This window comes from Anolis sagrei, chromosome 2, assembly GCF_037176765.1.
Source record: "Anolis sagrei isolate rAnoSag1 chromosome 2, rAnoSag1.mat, whole genome shotgun sequence".
NCBI classification, from domain to species: domain Eukaryota; kingdom Metazoa; phylum Chordata; class Lepidosauria; order Squamata; family Dactyloidae; genus Anolis; species Anolis sagrei.
The window spans coordinates 85,447,891-85,468,270 of NC_090022.1; the positions used below are offsets into that span (position 1 = coordinate 85,447,891).

Genomic DNA, 20,380 nt, shown 5'->3' on the forward strand with positions numbered 1-20,380 from the left:
ATAAAAATAAGAAAACACAATTTTAAAAACACAGACCATCTGTACGTAAAACTAGCTGCCATCAATTCACAACTAAAGTGCCAGAGTGTCAACCTCATGTGGGCCCATGTCAGCCTACTTGAGGCCAAAAGCCTGCTTAAAAATCCGTGTTTTAGGCTGGGTCGAAAGGATTCAAGGGTGGGGGCTAACCTAATCTCTTTTGGGAGGGTATTCCAGAGCTGGGGAGCCATCACAGAGAAGGTGCTTTCTCTCTCTTTCTCTCTTGTCTCTGCCAATGGCGCTTGAGACAGTGGTAGAATTGAGAGAAGGGCCTCCCCTGCCAATCTCAAAGCCCACATCAGTACAAAGATAGGTTGGACCCGAAGCTTACAGGGCTTTGCAGGTAATAACCTTTATAAAACAGTTTTCTGTTTTATAAAGGCAACACCGTACCTCTCCACTGTATGAGCAGAAAAACACTAGTAATTCATATTTGCTGGGAGTAATTTAGCTGAGAAGGATATATGGAAAATGGGGGGGGGGGGGGGGGGCAGTTTCCAAACAGTTTCATTCTCCCTTGGGGAGGAAAGGAGGGAGAGAGAATTTATGCAACTGTTTTATGGGTTTATGACATATACACTAAATTTACTTCTCTGTTCACTCCCTGTTAAGCATGCATAGGGGAGGCTGCTGGCCATTAGCACACTCCCAGGCTCGCCTGCAAGTCTAATGCCTCACAGATGTACAACATATACGATATACTGTTCATAAATGGCAATTTTATAGCTTCGACATGGCTTAAATTACAAATAAAAAATTGCTGCAGCATGCATAAAACAGCTCCTCTTGTTTAACCGTTTCACTGCCCTGCAATTTCTCCCTTGGGTCTGCCCTTAACAGGTTAATGGAAGGTCAGAGCTGTACTGTATTGCGCTGGTCTCTTATTGTGGCCCCCGCATCCATCCTGTGCGTTTACAGTGACTCAATTGTATATTTGCACAATTTCTATATAATTTTAGAATCCTATAGCTTGTCCTATTGATTTTCTATGCCCAGTTTAAATACAAAATATGAAGGATGGAATCCATTCTATCCTTACTTCACTTAACCATCCTACACCTTCTTGGGGAGTAGGATCCTTGCCACTATATGTACCATATAAGTCATGCTGGGTGTATTTAATTCCTTTCCAGTAAATTCATTTCAGTTTGTTATAAATAAACTATCATTTTATTTATTGAGTGTTTATTAAGTAAAACAGGCTGCTATTGCTGCTAAGGCCTACAGATTCTGGATACAGATAATAGCTTTGTATCTAGAGAAAAGTGTCATTTTTATTCATTAGCCATTATAGGATAGGACGGAAGAAAGAAACTCTGGACTGTTACTACTGATGACATCTTTGCATCTCAAAAAGCACCTCATTTTACTCTTCCTGTGAAGTTTTAGTAATTGATTGTAATTGCTGTTTTAATGTTTTACTGTAATATGTATTATGATGTTTTATTGATTGTATGTGATATTATGGTTGGAAACCGGTCTGAGTCCCTCAAGAGAGGTGAGAAGGTCGGAATACAAAACTTTTAAATAAATAAATAAATAAATAAATAAATAAATAAATATATTCTCCTACGGGCATATTCCATGATTTATTGATTTTCTTAAAGCCACAGACTGCACTTAAACAAACTGATAAGGAAAGGTCCTTGGTCTACTGTGAAATGAAACAGCATGCTAGTGGGTACAACCTATTTCTCCCTTTGCGTGATCAGAAGGAACTAACAAGAAATCAGTAATGCTGATAGTGAATACAATCCGTTCCTCCACTTGTGTGACCAGGGGCAACTAACAAGAAATCAGTAATGCACTGTGGTGTTTAAACTCAAGATCCTATTTGACTTCCCAAAATTACTCATAATCATAAACAAGCTAAGGATGGCACATTTACCAATTTCCAGTAATTATTAAAAAAGCTGTATGTAGTTCTTGCTGTGTGCCTTCTGACTTGAAACGACCCTAATGGGGTTTTCTTGGCAATATTAGTTCATAGGAGGGTTGCTTGTGTCTTCCTCCAAGGATGAGAGAGTGTGAGTTGCCCAAGATTATCCAGTGGGGATTTGAACCTTGAGTCACCAGAATCATAGTACAATGCTGAAACCACTACACCACACTGGTTCCCCATATGTACCCACATGCTGTCATTTTTTTTTTTAAAAAAGGAAAATCAGGATAATCTAGAAACCTTGGCTTATTTGCATACATATGCAGATGTTCTCGATATTGTAAAAACATGCATTTCATTTAAACCAAACAATATATATTATATCTAGAAGCCCTAAGGAGGTGTTAAATATTAAGTTTTGTTTTACATTTAAACCTCCAGTAGAAAACAGTGTGATATTAAAAGTACATGTCTCCATAATTCAAAGTACATGTGTCTATGATATCCCATAGGAAACAACTCTAAGAATCACAATGTGAAACTACTCTACAAGAAAGCTATCCATATTTTCTTACTAAACTAGGGTAACTGTGAAATGTTTCTTTTAAAATTTGTGGATGGAACAAAGATTTGAACTTGTTTTCTGTACTGGAAATTAGCTTTCCACGTGGTGCAGCCCATTCCAACTCAACACTCAAGTTTCCAAACTGAAGAGAAGCCTGTTCTTCTTGGATTGGTTATAATGTAAATGAGCTGAAGCATTCAATTTCAATACTACTGCCCATGCCATAGCTCAGGAGAGTGAACGGGAGCTCTATAGGAGAGAATTCTGAGCATCTATCCCAAACTACACATGCTGGGATTTCACAGGTCACAACCTGGTGCTATCAAACAATGTTGTGTAAAGGTAAAGGTTTCCCCTGACATTAAGTCTAGTAGTGTCCGACTCTGGGGTGTGCTGACCATCTCCATTTCAAAGCCAGAGCCAGCATTGTCCGTAGACACCTCCAAGGTTATGTGCCAGCATGACTGCATGGAGTGCCGTTACCTTTCCACAGTAGCAATACCTATTGATCTACTCACATTTGCATGTTTTCGAATGGCTAGGTTGGCAGACGCTGGGCCTAACAGTGGGAGCTCATCTCGCTCCCCAGATTCGAACCACCAACCTTTCAATCAGCAAGTTCAGCAGCTCAGCAGTTTAACCCGCTGCACCACCAAGGAGCAACGCTATGTAATAGCAATGTTGTGTAGTATGGCCGAATTTACAGAAAATCACAGTCAGAACTCTTTTGTTGAAAACGCTCACAGCATAGCAGAGCAATGCATCAAATAGTAAGGGAATGAATGAGAGAGTTTTCGGATTTTCTGAAAGCCATACCTGTGAAGGTTTCTGGTCTTCATCACTAGACTCTTCCGATGAGCTGTCTTCCTTTTGTATCCCTCCTTTCTGTGCTGTACCTACCAAAACAGAAAAAACTGCCATATAATACATCTTTGATTAGCTATCATGATGTCAAGATTAAGAACTTCATCACATAAAGCTCAGTCTGACTCAAACAGATGATTTCCCTACCTTTATCACACTGTTAAATGTATCTGAGTATTCAGCATTCTTTCAGTAGATTTGCCATCACACTGTAATCACTAGACACCGCCCTTCATCCCTCCCCTGTGTTCTTTGTGGGGGGGAAAGCCTCCTCTCTTTGAAATGCTGGCTGTTACATGTTTTAAATTCCAGAAGAAAGGAAGCAGGGAGGGCAGGAAGGAAAGCTGTGATGTACTCCCTCCGCCCCACAGAGAAGGGTGTGGACCTTGGGAAACTATAACTTCCAAGATGCCACAGCATGGAGACATGGCATAATAATAATAATATGAATTTCCCATGCAATACAAGGCACATAGAATCATATAATAGGAAGAGACCTTGTGGGCCATCTAGTTCAACCCCCTGCCAAGAAGCAGGAAAATTGCATATCATGGAAGGAAGGGAAGGATGCCATCACATTGCAGAACTAGTCAAACATCCAGATCATTCTCAAAAATCTATTTTTCCACCACCTCCTGAAATGTTTGAAAAGAATGCTGGCCCCCACCATTAAAATACACAAAGAATGCTCTGTCCTACACTTGAACCGAACTACTGTGATGACCACAGTGGCTTAGCACATTTTAAAAGTAGCACTCAGTGGAATTTAGTAAATGTGATGAAGTGGCAAGCCAGCAAGGAAAATTAAGTCAAACACAGATCCATATTAACTTATGTACATGTGCAATTTGCATCCTGCCCTTTCAGATATTATCACATTATTAATCAAGAAAGGCTGGCAGAAATCGACATGGAAGCAACTACAAAGCTGTATCTGGTCTGATTCTCCAACAGAATTCTGACATTCTGTACTCTCTTTTTTTTTAAAAGACAAGGGCTCAGATCCTCCATCAAGAGATGTGAGTCTGATACATACCTAGGTCTACCAATGTTACCCCCCCCCCCCATTTATGAAACTCCAATACCCCCCCCCCCCCCCCCCCAGTAACATGCAATGTGTTTGAAAGGGACTGGGTTGGGGCGGGGGGGTTGGTCACCATGCAGTTGGTAAAAAATCCTGACCTTCAAACTGAAAAAAGTGGTGATAGTAACATAATTTGCACTTATGCTATTGTAATATACTTTTTGTGTTAGGAGTGACTTGAGAAGCTGCAAGTCGCTGCTGGTGTGAGAGAATTGGGCATCTGCAAGGATGTTGCCCAAGGGCCATCTGAATGTTTTACCATCCTTGTGGGAGGCTTCTCTCATGTCCCCGCATGGGGATCTGGAGCTGACAGAGGGAGCTCATCCGCACTCTCCTCGGATTTCAACCTGTGACTTGTCGGTTTTCAGCCACCAGGGGCTCCATTCTAATATACTAACAAGATGCAACAAAGGAATCCTTAGGACAACAGATATCACACATACAAACAGGAAACATACAAACTATGGTAAAGACTTCCTAGAACCTCTACAAGCAACCCCAAGAAAACATTGACATCTCACCTTCAACCTAAGCAAGTTTTGTTTTTATCTGATGGCAGCCTTACACATGCGATTCTTATCACGAAGGTGAAACAGAAGAGTGTGTGTGAGAGAAGTGAAGTTCCTCTAAGGCAATGGTTCTCAACCTGTGGGTCCCCAGGTGTTTTGGCCTACAAATTTCAGAAATCCCAGCTAGTTTACCAGATGTTAGGATTTCTGAGAGTTGAAGCCCAAAACCTATGACAACCCACAGGTTGAGAACCACTGCTCTATGGTGATCTCATATTATCTCCCACACAAGACTAGATGCAACCAAGATACAATTTCTTCCAGTGGTAGTTTGGCTGTGCCTACGTATCAAAAGAACATTTCCAATGACAAACATGGAGAGGGTGATTCAAGAACCTAACCTTGAATCAAGGCACTGCCTCGTTTCCTATTTCCAAAACAAGAGGAGACTATTAAGGCACTTGAAGTGTGCATCTAGGTATGCACAGGATGTCTATCCCCTCATTGCCAACATCTAAACTTTTGATAGTGAAAGCATGCTGTTTTTTTTTAAAGTAACAGGATGCTGCACTGAGAGCTTCAAACAATCTTCAGAAAGCTAAAAACAAAAAACCTTCTTGTGGTTATCATGGAAACATGCCACAAGTAAGCGGCCTTCCGTCTCTGCCTTAGAAACAGCTTAGTGCAGTGCATTCATGAATTCACATGGGCTTCTGGAGTCGGGACTTGGGCTTGCTAGGACTGGAAATTTCACCAAGGTTGAGCTTACCAGGCTGTGGAATCTGTTTGGCTGTTGCTGGTGGTTTTGGTGCTTCTTTCTTCTCTTCTTCCTCGCTGTCTGAGGAAGTGCTGCTTCCTGAGCTCTCCTTGCTTTTGAGGGGTTCAGAAGGTTTAACAGGAAGAGCTTGGCCTTGGCTTGGTCTGGCCTTTTTGGAAGAGTTCTGCTCCACTTTCCTTGTTGTTGTTGTTGTTGTTGCTGGGGCCTGACTTGGGCTGGACGAACTGGAACTGACCTGTGGGCCTTTTGGTGAAGCAGTAATGGCTTTACTTGCCACCTGCTTAAAAAAGGGATGAATTGGGGGCTGGAAGAGGAAGAATAAGGAACCAGAAATAGACATTAGAATTAAAAAGGGTGGTAACAATTGTGGAGAAATTTAAAACCAATCATTCTTAGAAATAAAAGATGATCTTGCAGTGAAGAATAACAGTATCAACAGTTCTCATTTCTACTGCCAATCAATATTCTTGCATGCATATAATACACAATGCAAGCCTTCAGTTTGCCTCAATCTACTGCTTCACAGGGGCTAGGTAAGGAAATTCATTGGGTTTAGTTTAGATAATATCATACTTACTGAGAGATATACAGATTTGACAACTGTGAAACTAACACATCTTATGCAGTGTTAATACAACAGATAATCTTACTGAGAGAACCCAGTGTGGTATAGTAGTTTGAATGCTAGACTATGACACCGAAGACTACAATTTGAATCACCAGTGAGCCATGGAAATCCACTGGGCATGTCACATTTTCTCAGCCTCAGAGGGAAGCAAAGCAAAGCCCTCTTTCCAAGAAAGACTTATGATAGGTTTGCCTTGGAGTCACCATAATTTGGAAATGGTTTGAAGGCACAAATAACAAAACAGATTCTTAGCAGAAAGTGACATGAAAAAGAAAGACGATGGAGGAAATCCACGCCAGAGAGAAGAAACAGAGTGAAAGGGTGAGACTAGAACTGTTTAGCAATACGTCATCACTGACACTATATTAATACCATCAGTTCTTCAACGTGCAGAACATGAATAATATTCATATAATGTTAAGGCAGTTTCATGTTTGAAATCTGAACCACCATTAGAGTCTAGAAGAGTAACTTTTCTGGATTCCAACTTGTTGTAAATAAACTGTAATGAAAAAACATGTAATATGCTCAAGCCTGCAACATGGTTTCTGCTTCTGTGCTACTGAAGAGGCTGCCTCTTACCTGTTTTGTTGTTTTTGCAGCTGCCTTGGTATCTGAAGAATCAGAGCTGTCTGTTTCAGAGCTCCCTGATGGTTTCTGAAGAGAGGCTGCCACTGGCTTTGCAGGGCTTGATGTCTCCTTTCCTCTTGACTGAGCATTTCCTGGTTTGTTTAGTGTGACACTTGCAGCCTTTGCAGTCACAGCTTTCATGGGAGTGGAAACAGGTTTCTGTGACACCTGAGATGGTTTCTAGGACAAGCAGATTATTACATAATTAGACTGTCACAAGAACAGAAGCTCTAATTCATATAGATTTCAATTTTGGGGGGGGGGGGGAGAGACAGCACCAAACACTACTGATTCAAGAGGAACAATTAGTAATACAGCAAAAGTTAAAAAAAAAAGGACTTAGTGACATCTCTACTGCTAATTCAGTTTTGTAGTCTCCGAGTGGAACTAAGCACTGTGGAAAGTCAACAGTGGCATGATTCCACCATGTCAGACCTTTGTAATGGCAAGCAGACCATATATGTGAAACCTGAAGACAATGTCTGTCCCCATTGTGACAAACAAGCCAGGCTAACCCAGCCAATATATATCAGACCTGTCCCCCACCCCCCAAACAGGGTCTTTCCCTGCACTACCTCCTCCACTGGCTCCTCCCAGGAATCCTCTCATGCAAGAGGCGAGATTACTGAGAAGCAGCCACTGCGACTGATGGGAATCTGTTCTCTTGTGGCTCAAACACAAGCTGGATGTTATTTCCATCCCCATTGTGACAGGCAGAAATAGGAACCTGTCACAATTTCTCCTTGCGAAGGAGATCGCCTGCTGTTCCTGAATGATAGGGGAATGAACACCCATTCATTGAAGAAACTGCTGCCCAATAAGTAGAGATTGGGAGACTTTCTTCTCCGTCTCTATGTAGCCCCTAAGTAAAAGGCCACATAGGAATTGTAAATACTGAAATAGGCACAAGTGCATAACTCCACATTACACAGTTGCAAATGTAACACAGGATTCCAGTGTAGTTTTAACTGCATAGCCTAATTTGATTGGATCCATACTGCAACCTGCTTTCATTTCCATACTGAAAGAAACATTATATATATTGCTGTGTCAAGACAGAGAAAGGGCAGATGTCTCTGGGCTTCAATCCAATTATTTGGAAGTCTGGCTTCCTCAATGCAATGGGGCTTCTTTCTAAACTGGCATGAATGTATTCACCCACCTCACATTTCAAAGCCAAGCTGGGGATTGTGTGCCCTTCCAGATGATGTAATGCTAACACCTCAACATTCATCACCACTGGCTATGCTGGCTAGGGCAGCTGGGAGTCACAATTCAATGACACCTATTTTTAGGAGCGTGGATAAGTAAAACTGTGGATATTGAATCCATGGATAAGGGGTTGTACTGCTATCTTCAAAACTCAATTTGTGGAAGTTATTTGGGAAATCTTATGCATTTGTAACATGGAATATATTTTTTTAAAAAACAGACAATACACTATTGAGTGTGTGAGCTACCTGCCTTTCTCAACCTTAAGATTTTTCATGTTTTTAATACACTACATCTGATGCAATTACATAAACTACATATTTATGTATCCAGCATATATTTATATTCATTATAGCTAACTGTGATTTATAAGTTATATTTATATTAACAAAAACAATATTGTGCCAAATGTAGCAGCTGTGCACAATAAAAGCCACTTTTTTCCTTTACAACTGGGACTGCTTTGACAACTTCTGCATGGATTCTTGAATGGATTATACACACACACACACACACACACTTTTTGAGATTTTCAAGGAACACCACCTTCTGACCAAGGATAATATCTAGGAACTTTTTGGAAACCTACCAAGTCTACCAATTTAACAGGGAACAGGCATGACTGGGGTGAGGCACAGAGGAGATGATACACAACAATACAATGCAATAGTCCAGTCCAATAAGAGCTATATGCATCTACTTGCATTCTCAGCGACTAATCTGTACCAATTAGCACAAGGGCCAAGCAAATGCTAAAAGACACAATTTGTAAATGTAAAAATGCTTCTTGCATGCCTTAGAGGGGATTTGGGGGAACTGGGTGGCAAATGTATATATATGTTCACAATTTCATGATCCTTATGGGGCTTTGGAGGGATGCATGCTGCCCACAGTTTGCACTTTGCTCTCCTCCAATTTAACAGCTAACCACTATGTTTACATATACCTGAATAAGGAACTTCACCAGCAAAACATGCCTGGTGCACAATGTTATTTATTTATTTACTTTATTTATATCCCACCTTTCTCCCTGTGGGGACTCAAGGTGGGGTATAAATAACAACCACACACTTTGGTCACTATTTAATACAATTTTTTTTAAAAAACCAATTCAATAATACTGTGTGGGTTGGATCACAATACTATTAAAATACAATAAATACAATAAAATACATTTTAAAACACACAATCTCCCCCCAAATTCCCCATAGCAGTTTGCCCCTTATCCCTCTCCAAATGGTTGGTGACACATAAAGGTCTTCACTTGCTTGTGGAAGGTCAGAAGGGATGAGGCCCTCCTGGTATCTCTTCAGAGAGGATTCCACAATCTAGGAGCAGCCACCAAAAAGGCCCTCTCCCTGTTCTCACTAAATGCACTTGACCGGGGGTGGGGTGGTGGTGGGGGATTGACAGAGAGAAGGCCCTTCCCAGTAGATAATAGATGTCTACCAGGTTCATAGAATGTTCTGTTTCATAAGGGCCCCCACCCTTCTGCAGAAATTAGTATTCTCTTAATCAGACTTTCAGGGAGACACTGGATTCAGCCTCCTCATTACCTCATTTTAGTGTAGTTTTGAAAACAAGCAAGATTTTAGTGTGATTTAAAAAATAACACCAGTTCTGAGATGTGGAGTAGTGGTTTTAACACTGGCTTAGGACTCAGAATCCCAGTGTTTGACTCCCCACACAGCAATTGAAGCCCACTGGGTGACCTTGGGTGAGCTACATCCTCTCAGCCCCAGAAAACCCCGTGATAGATTTGCCTACAGACTTTTAAAATAGTGAGCCATTGTAGATTTTTTTACCAGCAACAGTTCTACAAGGAGATATTGTGACCCAGTATCTCTCTGCATTTACCTGAGTGTATACTGTGTCTCCTTCAGAGTCAGACTCATCGCTGGAATCCTGGCTACTGTCTTCGCTCTGCTGGACTTTCTGGAGTGATCCTGACACAGGTTTTGTGGCACTTGCAGGCTGAGCCGGAGCACTTGCTTTGGTTGCTGAAGGAAAGAATGAGCAGTCCATTAACTAAAATGGAAGAAAAGCGCTCATACACTTAAGACTCTTAGTCATTCCTTCATCATTATTCTTTATAGAAAGAGTCTCCAAGGTGCACTTATTCTAGGGGATAGGGATATACTCCACTGCTCTTTGAAAGCAATTCCAAATGGTCCTATCACATGAAGTTCACCCCATTCCATCAATAATCCATTGGAATCAGCCCGAAAAACAATGCAAAAGCAGAATAAGTGCACATGGGATTCTGATTGTGTTTTCTGATTTAATATGGTTCTGAAGCGCTGCTTTTATGTGTGATCATAAAATCAGTACGCATTCCATCAGCTAAAATCTCATGAGAATGATAGTTTGAGACTTCCAGGCTATGTCACTGCACAATATGAAGGGGGGAAAGTGCAGGCCTTCTGTGGAGACAGCCTTCTGTGGTGTGATGAGTCAAAGTGCAGTATTTTCAAACGTAAGAACCACGTGTGATGGGGTCAGTATGCATCTCATCTTAATACAGTATGCATTTCTTTTTTTAAAAAAAGAATAAAAAACCCAACAAGATGAATACTGATATAAATATCCCAATGTGAAAGGGTCCTAAGGAGCCTTCTCCCTAAGAACTTTTCCTTTAGAAGACTACTGAATGGAAATTGCTTTAGCTGACTAAAGATTTTAATAGGTTCTTGTGGGTTTTTTCGGGCTATAGGGCCATGTTCTAGAGGCATTTCTCCTGATGTTTCGCCTGCATCTATGGCAAGCATCCTCAGAGGTAGTGAGGATGCTTGCCATAGATGCAGGCGAAACGTCAGGAGGAATGCCTCTAGAACATGGCCCTATAGCCCGAAAAAACCCACAAGAACCTAGTGATTCCAGCCATGAAAGCCTTCGACAATACAAAGATTTTAATATTTGTGTTTGGCTACTTGTCTTTTTTATCATTCAGGTTTTATTTTAGCACTACTGATATATCATGAACTTGGTAAGCTAGCTTGTGAGGTGGTTTTTTTTTGGCCTGCAGGGCATCTGTAAGCATTACTGATAAAGGAACCTGCTGGGCAAACAGGCAGCAGAAGAGACTTTCCATATCTCTTAGATCACTTCATCTTGACATATCTAACATGGCAATGATTTTTCCCCAAAACTGTCAAGGACTCATTGGCAACAAGTGTTTCCCTCCTGACCCAACACAGGAGATGTGATTCATTGAAATGTATTTTTATTATGTTTTAATTTTATTATGTTTTAATTTTTAACTTAAATTTAATTTTTAACTTATGTTTTAGCATAATTTGTTTTAATTTTTAACTTATGTTTTAACTAATGTTGTAGGTGCGATTGTAAGCCACCTTGAGTCCCTCTCGGGGTAGAGAAAGGCGGGATATAAATAAGGTAAATAAGGTAAACAAACAAATAAATAAATTTTCAAGTTCATAAGAAAGCTATTATAAATAATCCAGGCACCATTTTAACATTTTTCTGAAAAAACTTTTTTAATTTCTCAATCAGCTATCTAGAGAAGCCAGTATTATGCCCACGGTCAGCATTCAACATGATATTCAAATAAGAAATTCTCCTTTCCCACAGTAAACCGATGGGAGGACGTGAAGTATTTGAACCAAAGACTCAGAAGCACAAAAAGCTATCCCTGGTGCTTTGAAATCATTTCTTGATGAGGCATATAGGGTTACAATAAGAATTTAGTCTGGTGAATTAAGACAAATTCCTTCATTACAAACTGTTTACTTTCCTAAAATAAAATAGAACATATTACACCAGGAAAATTTAAAATAGGTTTATAACATTTCTACATGGAAAGTTCAGAAAGCACAATCCAATATTTGTGGGGGGTTTTTCCAGTCTAGAAGAGCTCTTACATCTTGGCTTGGTAATACGACAAGCAATCAGCAATGAAGAGCACCCTCTTTCCCCTCAGAACATTTCTTCAGCCAATTTGGAAGGAAAGAAAATATGGCGTGAATATGGAACTGGAAACAGTGACAAGCCTCTCATGTCCTCTTCAAAATAATTGGCATTTGCTTCCATGTTTTGGCATTTCAGAATGCACTCTGCACATCCTTGGGAGGGCTATTTATTCCTCCCGTGACTGCATGCTGCTCTAGCGGAGAAATATTAAAGAGAAGTAAAGACAAAAGGCCTCAAGCACCAATGAAAATGAGAGGCCTCTTACCGGGTCGAGGAGGTGATTTGAGAGCCACTGGAACGGTTTCCTCTTCACTGTCAGAGGAGCTGCTGCTCTCATTTACTGCTTCCTTTCCTTTATCAACCTGAATTTGTTTGGCTCCAGCAGGATGCTGCGGGGTTTGCAATCTCTGCACCCAAGAAAAAGTACACAAAACCCACCAATAGTAAATCACGTGTTTTCATTGTCCAATTGAATCTTACTATTATCTTACTGCAGCTTCTCCATCGTACAACCCACACTATATATAAAATGTAGGTAAAGGGTGATGTTCACAGTCATTTACTTATGGAACTAACCTAAGATAGACATTTATATTCTCTGAAAGAGAGGAATGAGTATAGGATTAAACATGGAAAAATTAATCCTTTAGGACATTTTTGGGGAAAGGGAGGGAATCATGTGGCTCTGGAGCCACATGCCGCACAAGAAGTTTTGGTAGAACCCTAAGGCCCTCCCCATTTGAACACAAACTTTCTGCCTCTAATCGCACTCTCAGCAGTCTCAAGGAGATGTAATTTAATCATGGTTTTTGGATCCACTCCACAACAAAACAGAAAAACATGCAAAAAGGGACCCAGAAGCAATCACAATGTCATTTCCAATGTCACACCTTCAGGTAAGAATCCTGTCCAGTTCTGCCCGAGGTTCTTTCACACTACAAAGTTATTGTACTATGATCCCGTGTTAACTGACATGGCAACCTCCTGTGCAATTTTGGGATTTTCAGTTTAATTTGGGGTGCGTGTGTGTGCGTGTGTGTGCGCTTTAACATTCTCAGCCAGAGCCCCAATACCTCAGAATGCGCTATGAAACCAAGATTCTCCATAATCTTACAATTGCACCTAAAGAACCATTATTATTTAGAATGAAAGGGATCTTGTATACCAGAACATTCTATATAGAAAAGCTAGGCCCTACTCACACCCACCCACCCTACAATCTACTGTCAATTTCTTGAGGATGAGCTCCAGATATTTACAGCCACATAACTAACTTTACTGTTTACTTTTATTGGGTTCCCTTGATTATTTTTTTTAAATCAACTTGAGAAGAGTACTTGGAAAAAAAATCTATCGAAATGCTCCTTTAAACATAAACATTAGTTTGTGTACCAGTGGGGTGAAATTGTTCCTTCTCCTAACCATGATTTTGGGACATAATTTTCTTGAGAGAGCAGGTGCAAAAATGTTAATTCATCACAAGTAGCTGAATTGCTTCCTAGTCCTGTTCTTTCCACAGGATGAGACATCTTCTGTCAAATTGAGCATGAGAGCATCCTACTAGGGTTTTTTTTTCATGTCAGGAGTAACTTGAGAAACTGCAAGTCACTTCTGGTGCGAGAGAATTGGCCATTTGCAAGGAGTTGCCCAGGGGATGTTCGGATGTTGATATTTTACCATATTGGTGGGAGGCTTCTCTCATGTCCCTGCATGGGGAGATGGAGCTGACAGAGGGGGCTCAACCTGCTCTTTCCAGATTCAAAACGTTGACCTATCAATCAGCAATCCTGCCGCCACAAGGGATTAACCCACTGCACCACCAAGGATTCCTATATCCTACTGGGTGAACACCAGTTACTGCCAGGAAAAAAAATCCCATAGTGCCAAACTGAATATTTATAGTAAAATTGGCACACACAGAGATTATATTAAAATACGCTGGAAAAAATCTGACCTTCTGAACACTGTTGGGCTGTACTCCCTAAATTTCTGACCACTTGCTATGCTGGCTAGGGCTGATGAGACCTGAAATCCAACAATATCTGGAAAATCACAGACTGCACTCAAAGATACTGAAGGCCCAAACCCATCTGAGAAAATGAGACCAAAGATATATTTTTTTAAAAAACTAGACAGAAAAGACTTGGAAGGAGAACATTTTTTTGTAAACTGAATATGATCAGAAGTAAAGACAAAGGCATACTCTGAATGGAAGCAGCACTGAACCCTTATGAATGCCATGACGTTTAAATTGGTTAATCTCTCAAAATAACCCAATTGATTCTCAATTGATGCAAGACAAATACTTCCTGATTCCAAATCCTTTTGATTTCAGAGCTAGGAAGTATGGGCCATTTACTTACCATACAGAACCTAAACATGTGCGAAGATACACAGAAAAAAAGCTCATGTTGTAAATGAGAAAGAGAACAGCAAGTAACAGTATTTCTACAAACTACAAAAGGAAGCCAAGCAGGAAGCAGTACAAGCTACGGTTGGCTGAATTACATAAAAATTCAAAGGCCTCAAATGAAGCAGAATCAAAGCAGCTTTTTCAAAGAGCCCAGCATCTGGCCTGCTGCATTTTTAAAAACTCTGGGGAACAAACCAAGGCCTTGGGCAAAAAGAAAAAAGACAGCAGTTTGAAAAAAAGGAAAACTCCCATATATTAAACAGGTTGATACCTGGGCTGATGGGTTGGTAATACCAGGATTTTGCTCTGTTATCTCAAGTTGTGTAGCAAGATTAAATACAAATTAATGGGACAGGATGTTGTGCAGCAGATTGTGGAAGTTTGCTGCCAAAAGAAATATGCTTTATGATCAGAATTATGTACCTTTGAAAATATGAGAAGGGAAGAAAAAGGGTTAAGGCAGGCACGGGCAAACTTCAGCCCTCCAGATGTTTTGGACTTCAAGTTGAAGCCCCAACACCTGGAGGGCTGAGGTTTGCCCATGCATGGGCTAGATGCACAAGTCCCCTTCTCCATGCTCAGAATTATGCAGATTAAAGGGCACAATAAGAGAACATTCATCTTTTGGCAGTCATCTTCACAAGGACGTGACATTATCAAATGTAAAGGAGCCATGGTGGTGCAATGGGTTAAACCTTTGTGCCAGCTAAACTGTTGACCTGAAGGTCGGTGATTTGAATCCATGAGATGGGGTGAGTTCCCGTCTGTCAGCTCCAGCTCCTCATGCAGGGACATGAGAGAAGCCTCCCACAGGATGGTAACACATCCGGGCATCCCCTGGGCAACGTCTCCGAAGATGGCCAATTCCCTCACATCGGAAGTGACTTGCAGTTTCTCAAGTCACTTCTGACACAATTTAAAAAAAGAAACAAATGTAAAAGGTGTTCCTTATTATAATTCTATTAGCTGTAAAAAAAGTTCTTACTCCACAGTTTATAGAAGGAAAAAAAACTTTTTCACTTTTTTGTTTGGTTCTAATAAAGTTATTGCCCAGGAGCAGAAAGTGAGGTGGAGCTGAGGAACCTTATAACCAAGGTGAAAGACGACAGTGCAAAAGCTGGATTGCAGTTAAACATAAAAAAAATCCCAAGATTATGGTAATCTGACTGATTAACTGGCCAAAAAAATCTAAGTTGCACTTTTCCCCATGTCTGAGAAATGTCTTAGAAACCCAAGTGCTTTTTAATATACAAAGAAGCTTTTTTTCTGTTGTTGGTACTGTAATTAGTGTGCCTTACAACCAATGGTACCTTAGAATCAGAGAAATAGGGTTTACTTTAAAAATTAAAGTAAAAATCAGATGCATACATCACAATGAATGCGGAGAAATTTAAGGTGAACTTCATGAGATTCATTTACCTGAAATGTCACTTGTGACAATCCTTCAAAGAGAGGGGAGATACTAGCACTAAAGTCACCCATTCATGTGGCGATTGCAGTACTCTTCCACCCTTCCCAACATGAAAGTTTCATCTTATGCAGTAATGAAAGAGATGAAAGATATGGATGCCAGCATCATCAAATATTAACTGAATCACATTATTAGTAGAACATTCCTTGGTTAGTATTGGAACTTCAATGCTTTACGTCTTCCTGAAAATATAACACTCAGAAGTTATTGCCCCCTTCTTCTTATGTTCCCACTATGTCTCAAAGGCCAAAAGACCCATTCAGAACGAGTAGGATAAAATGTCCTCATTCTGAGGAGACAGCAGACAGTAAGCAATATTTTGGGGAGGTCCTCCTTGATTCTTTAACTGTGTTTATTTACCGTCATAATGAGGGTGGGGGCTTTTACTTGTTTTGGCTATGTGTAGGCGGTAGGGCACCTGGATTGGTCATTGTCCACTGCAGTGTATGTGCAATGTCTGTCTTCATGCCAGAGAATTTCATTGATTATACCTGCAGCAAGTGCAAACCAGTGGCTCTCTTGGAAGAGAAGATCAACATACCACAGCTATGTTTTGAGATTCTTCAACGCATAACAGAACACAAGGACTTCCTGAATAGAATGGAAGGAGAACTGGTTCTACAGAACCTACAGGAAGAAATTGCCAATGAACATGAAGGGAGCTGTAAAACTAAGGGAAGCACCTTGGAAGATGTCACCATCAGGGGCAAACCACATACAAGGGATTTGGAACCACTTCAACTAATAGCTTCCTATTGAGAATGAAGGTTGTGAAGAGATGCAAACAGGAAATTAGCATGCCAGACAAGAGGCCAAGCTAACCACTAAAACTGCAGGAAGAAAAGAATGGTGCAGATAGTAGGGATTTATTTATTTATTTATTTACTACATTTATATACTGCCCCTCTCAGCCCGCAGGCAATTCATTGCTCAGAGTTGTAGAGGGAACTGTGTACCAGCCGGACAAAATGAACCAGGAGGAGTGCTGTTTTGACTGGCTACTTTGAAGCTGTTGACAGCAGAGGTTTTCCTTCTGAAGCCACCATCTTCACTTCCTAGATAAAAGTTTACTAACTATCTCACATAGACTGAGAATAATTTTTGCAAAAAATGTGGAGAATCTGATCAAGAGGATTTTAAACTAAATCCTTGGGGCTTGGAGAAGATAAGACTGTCCAACTCTGATAAAACCATTATTCTAACCTTCTTCAGTATAAATCTTACATATACTTCCAATAATAATAGAGTAAAATAATAAATGTAATAAGAATAACAGAATAAAATAATGGAAATGCAATAATAACAGTATTAATAGAATAAAATAATAAATGTAATAACAATAAAAGTAAAATAAAAGTAAAATAAAAGTAATAAAAATATTTTACTCTATTTATTATTATTACTTTTATTTTACTTTTATTGTTATTATTACATGTATTATTATGTAAATGTAACAACAACAACAACAACAACAATAAATAAAGTAATTGTTGGGAGTTCAGCCTGTGATTGTGTTTCAGGATCAGGGTGCTTTAGATGAGGGGAATGATGTTAATGAGATTCAAGATGGCAATGGTTTGGTCAGTGATATTGATGCAGAGAATGACCACGAGATCCCTGTAGTTTCCTATGAGAATGTCCCTGAGGGGTGTGGGGATGAACCTGCAGAAATTAATGAGCAAATAGATAACGAGCCAAAAGAGCAAATAGATAATGAGTAAAGAGATAGACAAGAAGAGTTCAGTCAAAACAGGAGCACTGTGCAAAGGCTTAGGCTATCTGCCAGGCTTTGGCAGAAAACAATAACAAAGTCTCAACTACAGAGAAACCAATTTCTGATCGCTAGTGATCTAGCTAATGAGGGACCTAGTGACCTAGGTAATCCCATCAAGTTTGGGATGTGCAGTCTGACAAAGTATCGTTTAGAATCATGCCAAGTTCTCGTCCTTGTTTTATGGAAACCTTGCTTTGAAGTTTCATGCTAAGATATTTCTTGTTCATGGTTTTGGATTCCTGGATTTCATGATTGCTTACCCAAGCTTTGGATCAATGTATTCCTGATTTTCGGGATTGTTTTGGAGATGTTTGGGCTTTGCTTTTATGGACATTGCTGAACTCTACCTTGGACTAATTTGCTCCTGCGTATCTTCTTACCTAATTGGATTTACCCATTTCTTTTAAGTGCTTTTACTTTGCTGCTTTTCACTTATCTTCAATAAAATGGTTGGTTTTTTTTTTCCTATTCAACATGTGGTGTTTAAAGTCAGAGGGTTATTCCTGGAGTTCAACAATAATGAATGTAATAAAAATATAATAAAAACAAAGTAAAATAATAAATAACCTTGACTTGAGTATAAACCGAGGGGGGCTTTTTCAGCCTAAAAAAGAGCTTCAGGTTATACTTGAGCACATATGGTAAAATCCAGACATACCTGGAGGGTCGCAAATCCCTCACCACTGATCTAACTTACCACAGGTAAGTATTTTGCTGAAAGGGGTTCTGCAGTGACCACATGGCAGTCCTATTATTTCAAATAAAACAAGAATGTCTAACCTTCTGGCTCACTGGAATTGGATGAGTTTCTTCTTCACTCTCAGATGAGGACTCGCTGCTCTCCGAGCTCTCTGTTTTCTTTGATGGGGCTGGCAGCTTTGTTGCAGATGGTTTTGGAGTTTGTTTCATTGGACTTGAAACAGAGACTTTGTTGGATGGTGTACTTGATGGTGCATTTTTCACTACTGCTGTGACTGCCTGAGGTGTTTTTCTAGGTGATTTTGTCTGTTGTTAAGAGATTAAAAGGATTACAGATAAAATTAATCAATACATTTAAGCAGTCCATTTGCTCAATCATATAATACCTGCTCCCTTACTATCCCTATATTTTAGAAGACTCTTTTAAAACAGGAGTAAGGTTTCAGTTCCCATAAAATATTTTATGCTAGTTAATAGAACATTTTATGCATAACAATATAAAAAGAGGACCACACAATTAAAGAGTATTGATACATTTGTGTCTTTTAATATTAAAAATTGGTATTATGGGGAAGAAGTGCTATGAGGACATCACATACCCCAGGGGAATGTCTGAATGTATCCCATTTCCAAAATTATTATCTCTTTGCTTATACTTTGGGCCTGCTGGTTCTGGACTGCAGGAACCAGTTCGGAGGGCAACTGTATCCAAAGTGTCTTACCTGAGTGATTGACCTGGGTTCCTCATCTTCACCACTATCTGAGGAGTCACTTGTCTCTGAACTCTCTGCTAATTTCGTGCTTTGAGCTGTATTTCCACTTTCTGTTCTGATTTGATTTGCTGGTGTCTTGGCTGGAGACACTTTTACTGTATGCCCTTTGGAAGGTACAGCAGAGGTTGGTAAGCTTTTGGCCAATGTGGTTTTCACCTGAGGGGTCTGTACACTTGTTTTCGGCTAGAATGAAGTATAAAGAAGAAGAAGAAAACAGAATGAGAGGGAGGGAGGAAAGTTGTGAGTTTCTCAAGGCAGCCATGACTGGTTGAAGAAAGTAGCACAGCATCAAGGCTACTTTTGTTGTCCACCTGTAAGGAGAATGCTTACAGGTGAACCCAATAACAGCCTTCTCCAAAATAGGATACTAAAATCCACTGAGGAAAAGAAAAATCAGGCTGACCTATCTACTCTCCTAAGATGTCATGATCAATTACCGTATATACTTGAGTATAAGCCGACCTGACTATAAGCCAAGGCACCTAATTTTACCAAAAAACCCTGGTAAAATGTATTGACTCGAGTATAAGCTGACGGTCAGAAATGCAGCAGCTACTGGTACATTTCAAAATAAAAATACATACCAATAAAATTACATTAATTGAGGCATCGGTGGGTTAAATGTTTTTGAATATTTACATAAAACTGCAATTTAAGGTAAGACTGCCCAACTCTGATTAAATCAATATACTAACATTCTTCAATGTAAATGTGCTTACGTAACCGTCCAATAATAATAGAGTAAAATAATAAATGTAATAATATCAATGATAGAGTAAAATAATTTAAATATAATAATTAACAATAATAGAGTAAAATAATAAATGTAATAATAATAGAGTAAAATAATAAATGTAATAAAAATAATTATAATAACAGAATAAAATAATAAATAACTTTGACTTGAGTATGAGCAGAGGGGGGCTTTTTCAGCCTAAAAAAGGATTGAAAAACTCAGCTTATACTCAATTATTTACAATAATGATTCTAGTTTCTTCTTCTTTGACAATTTTTTTCAATTCCCACCATCAAATTTAGACAACTTTTTGAAATCTATTCTCTTTAATTGTCTCATAACCAGCTCTCTAATGTCTATTCCTCTTCAGGAGGTACAGATAGAAAAAATACT

At 39.6% G+C, this 20,380-nt stretch overlaps 1 protein-coding gene across 1 annotated transcript in view; it reads right to left on the minus strand.

Moving 5' to 3' along the window:
- The window catches only part of TCOF1 (treacle ribosome biogenesis factor 1), a 47,318-nt gene that overhangs the window by 10,800 nt on the left and 16,138 nt on the right, over positions 1-20,380 (minus strand). Inside the window, exons 7-13 of the mRNA XM_060765447.2 lie at positions 19,201-19,434; positions 18,560-18,784; positions 12,387-12,528; positions 10,049-10,191; positions 6,932-7,159; positions 5,713-6,025; positions 3,303-3,382 (exon numbers count right to left, since the gene is read on the minus strand). Coding sequence (XP_060621430.2) covers positions 3,303-3,382; positions 5,713-6,025; positions 6,932-7,159; positions 10,049-10,191; positions 12,387-12,528; positions 18,560-18,784; positions 19,201-19,434 — 1,365 coding nt within the window. The remainder of the gene's footprint in view (positions 1-3,302; positions 3,383-5,712; positions 6,026-6,931; positions 7,160-10,048; positions 10,192-12,386; positions 12,529-18,559; positions 18,785-19,200; positions 19,435-20,380) is intronic.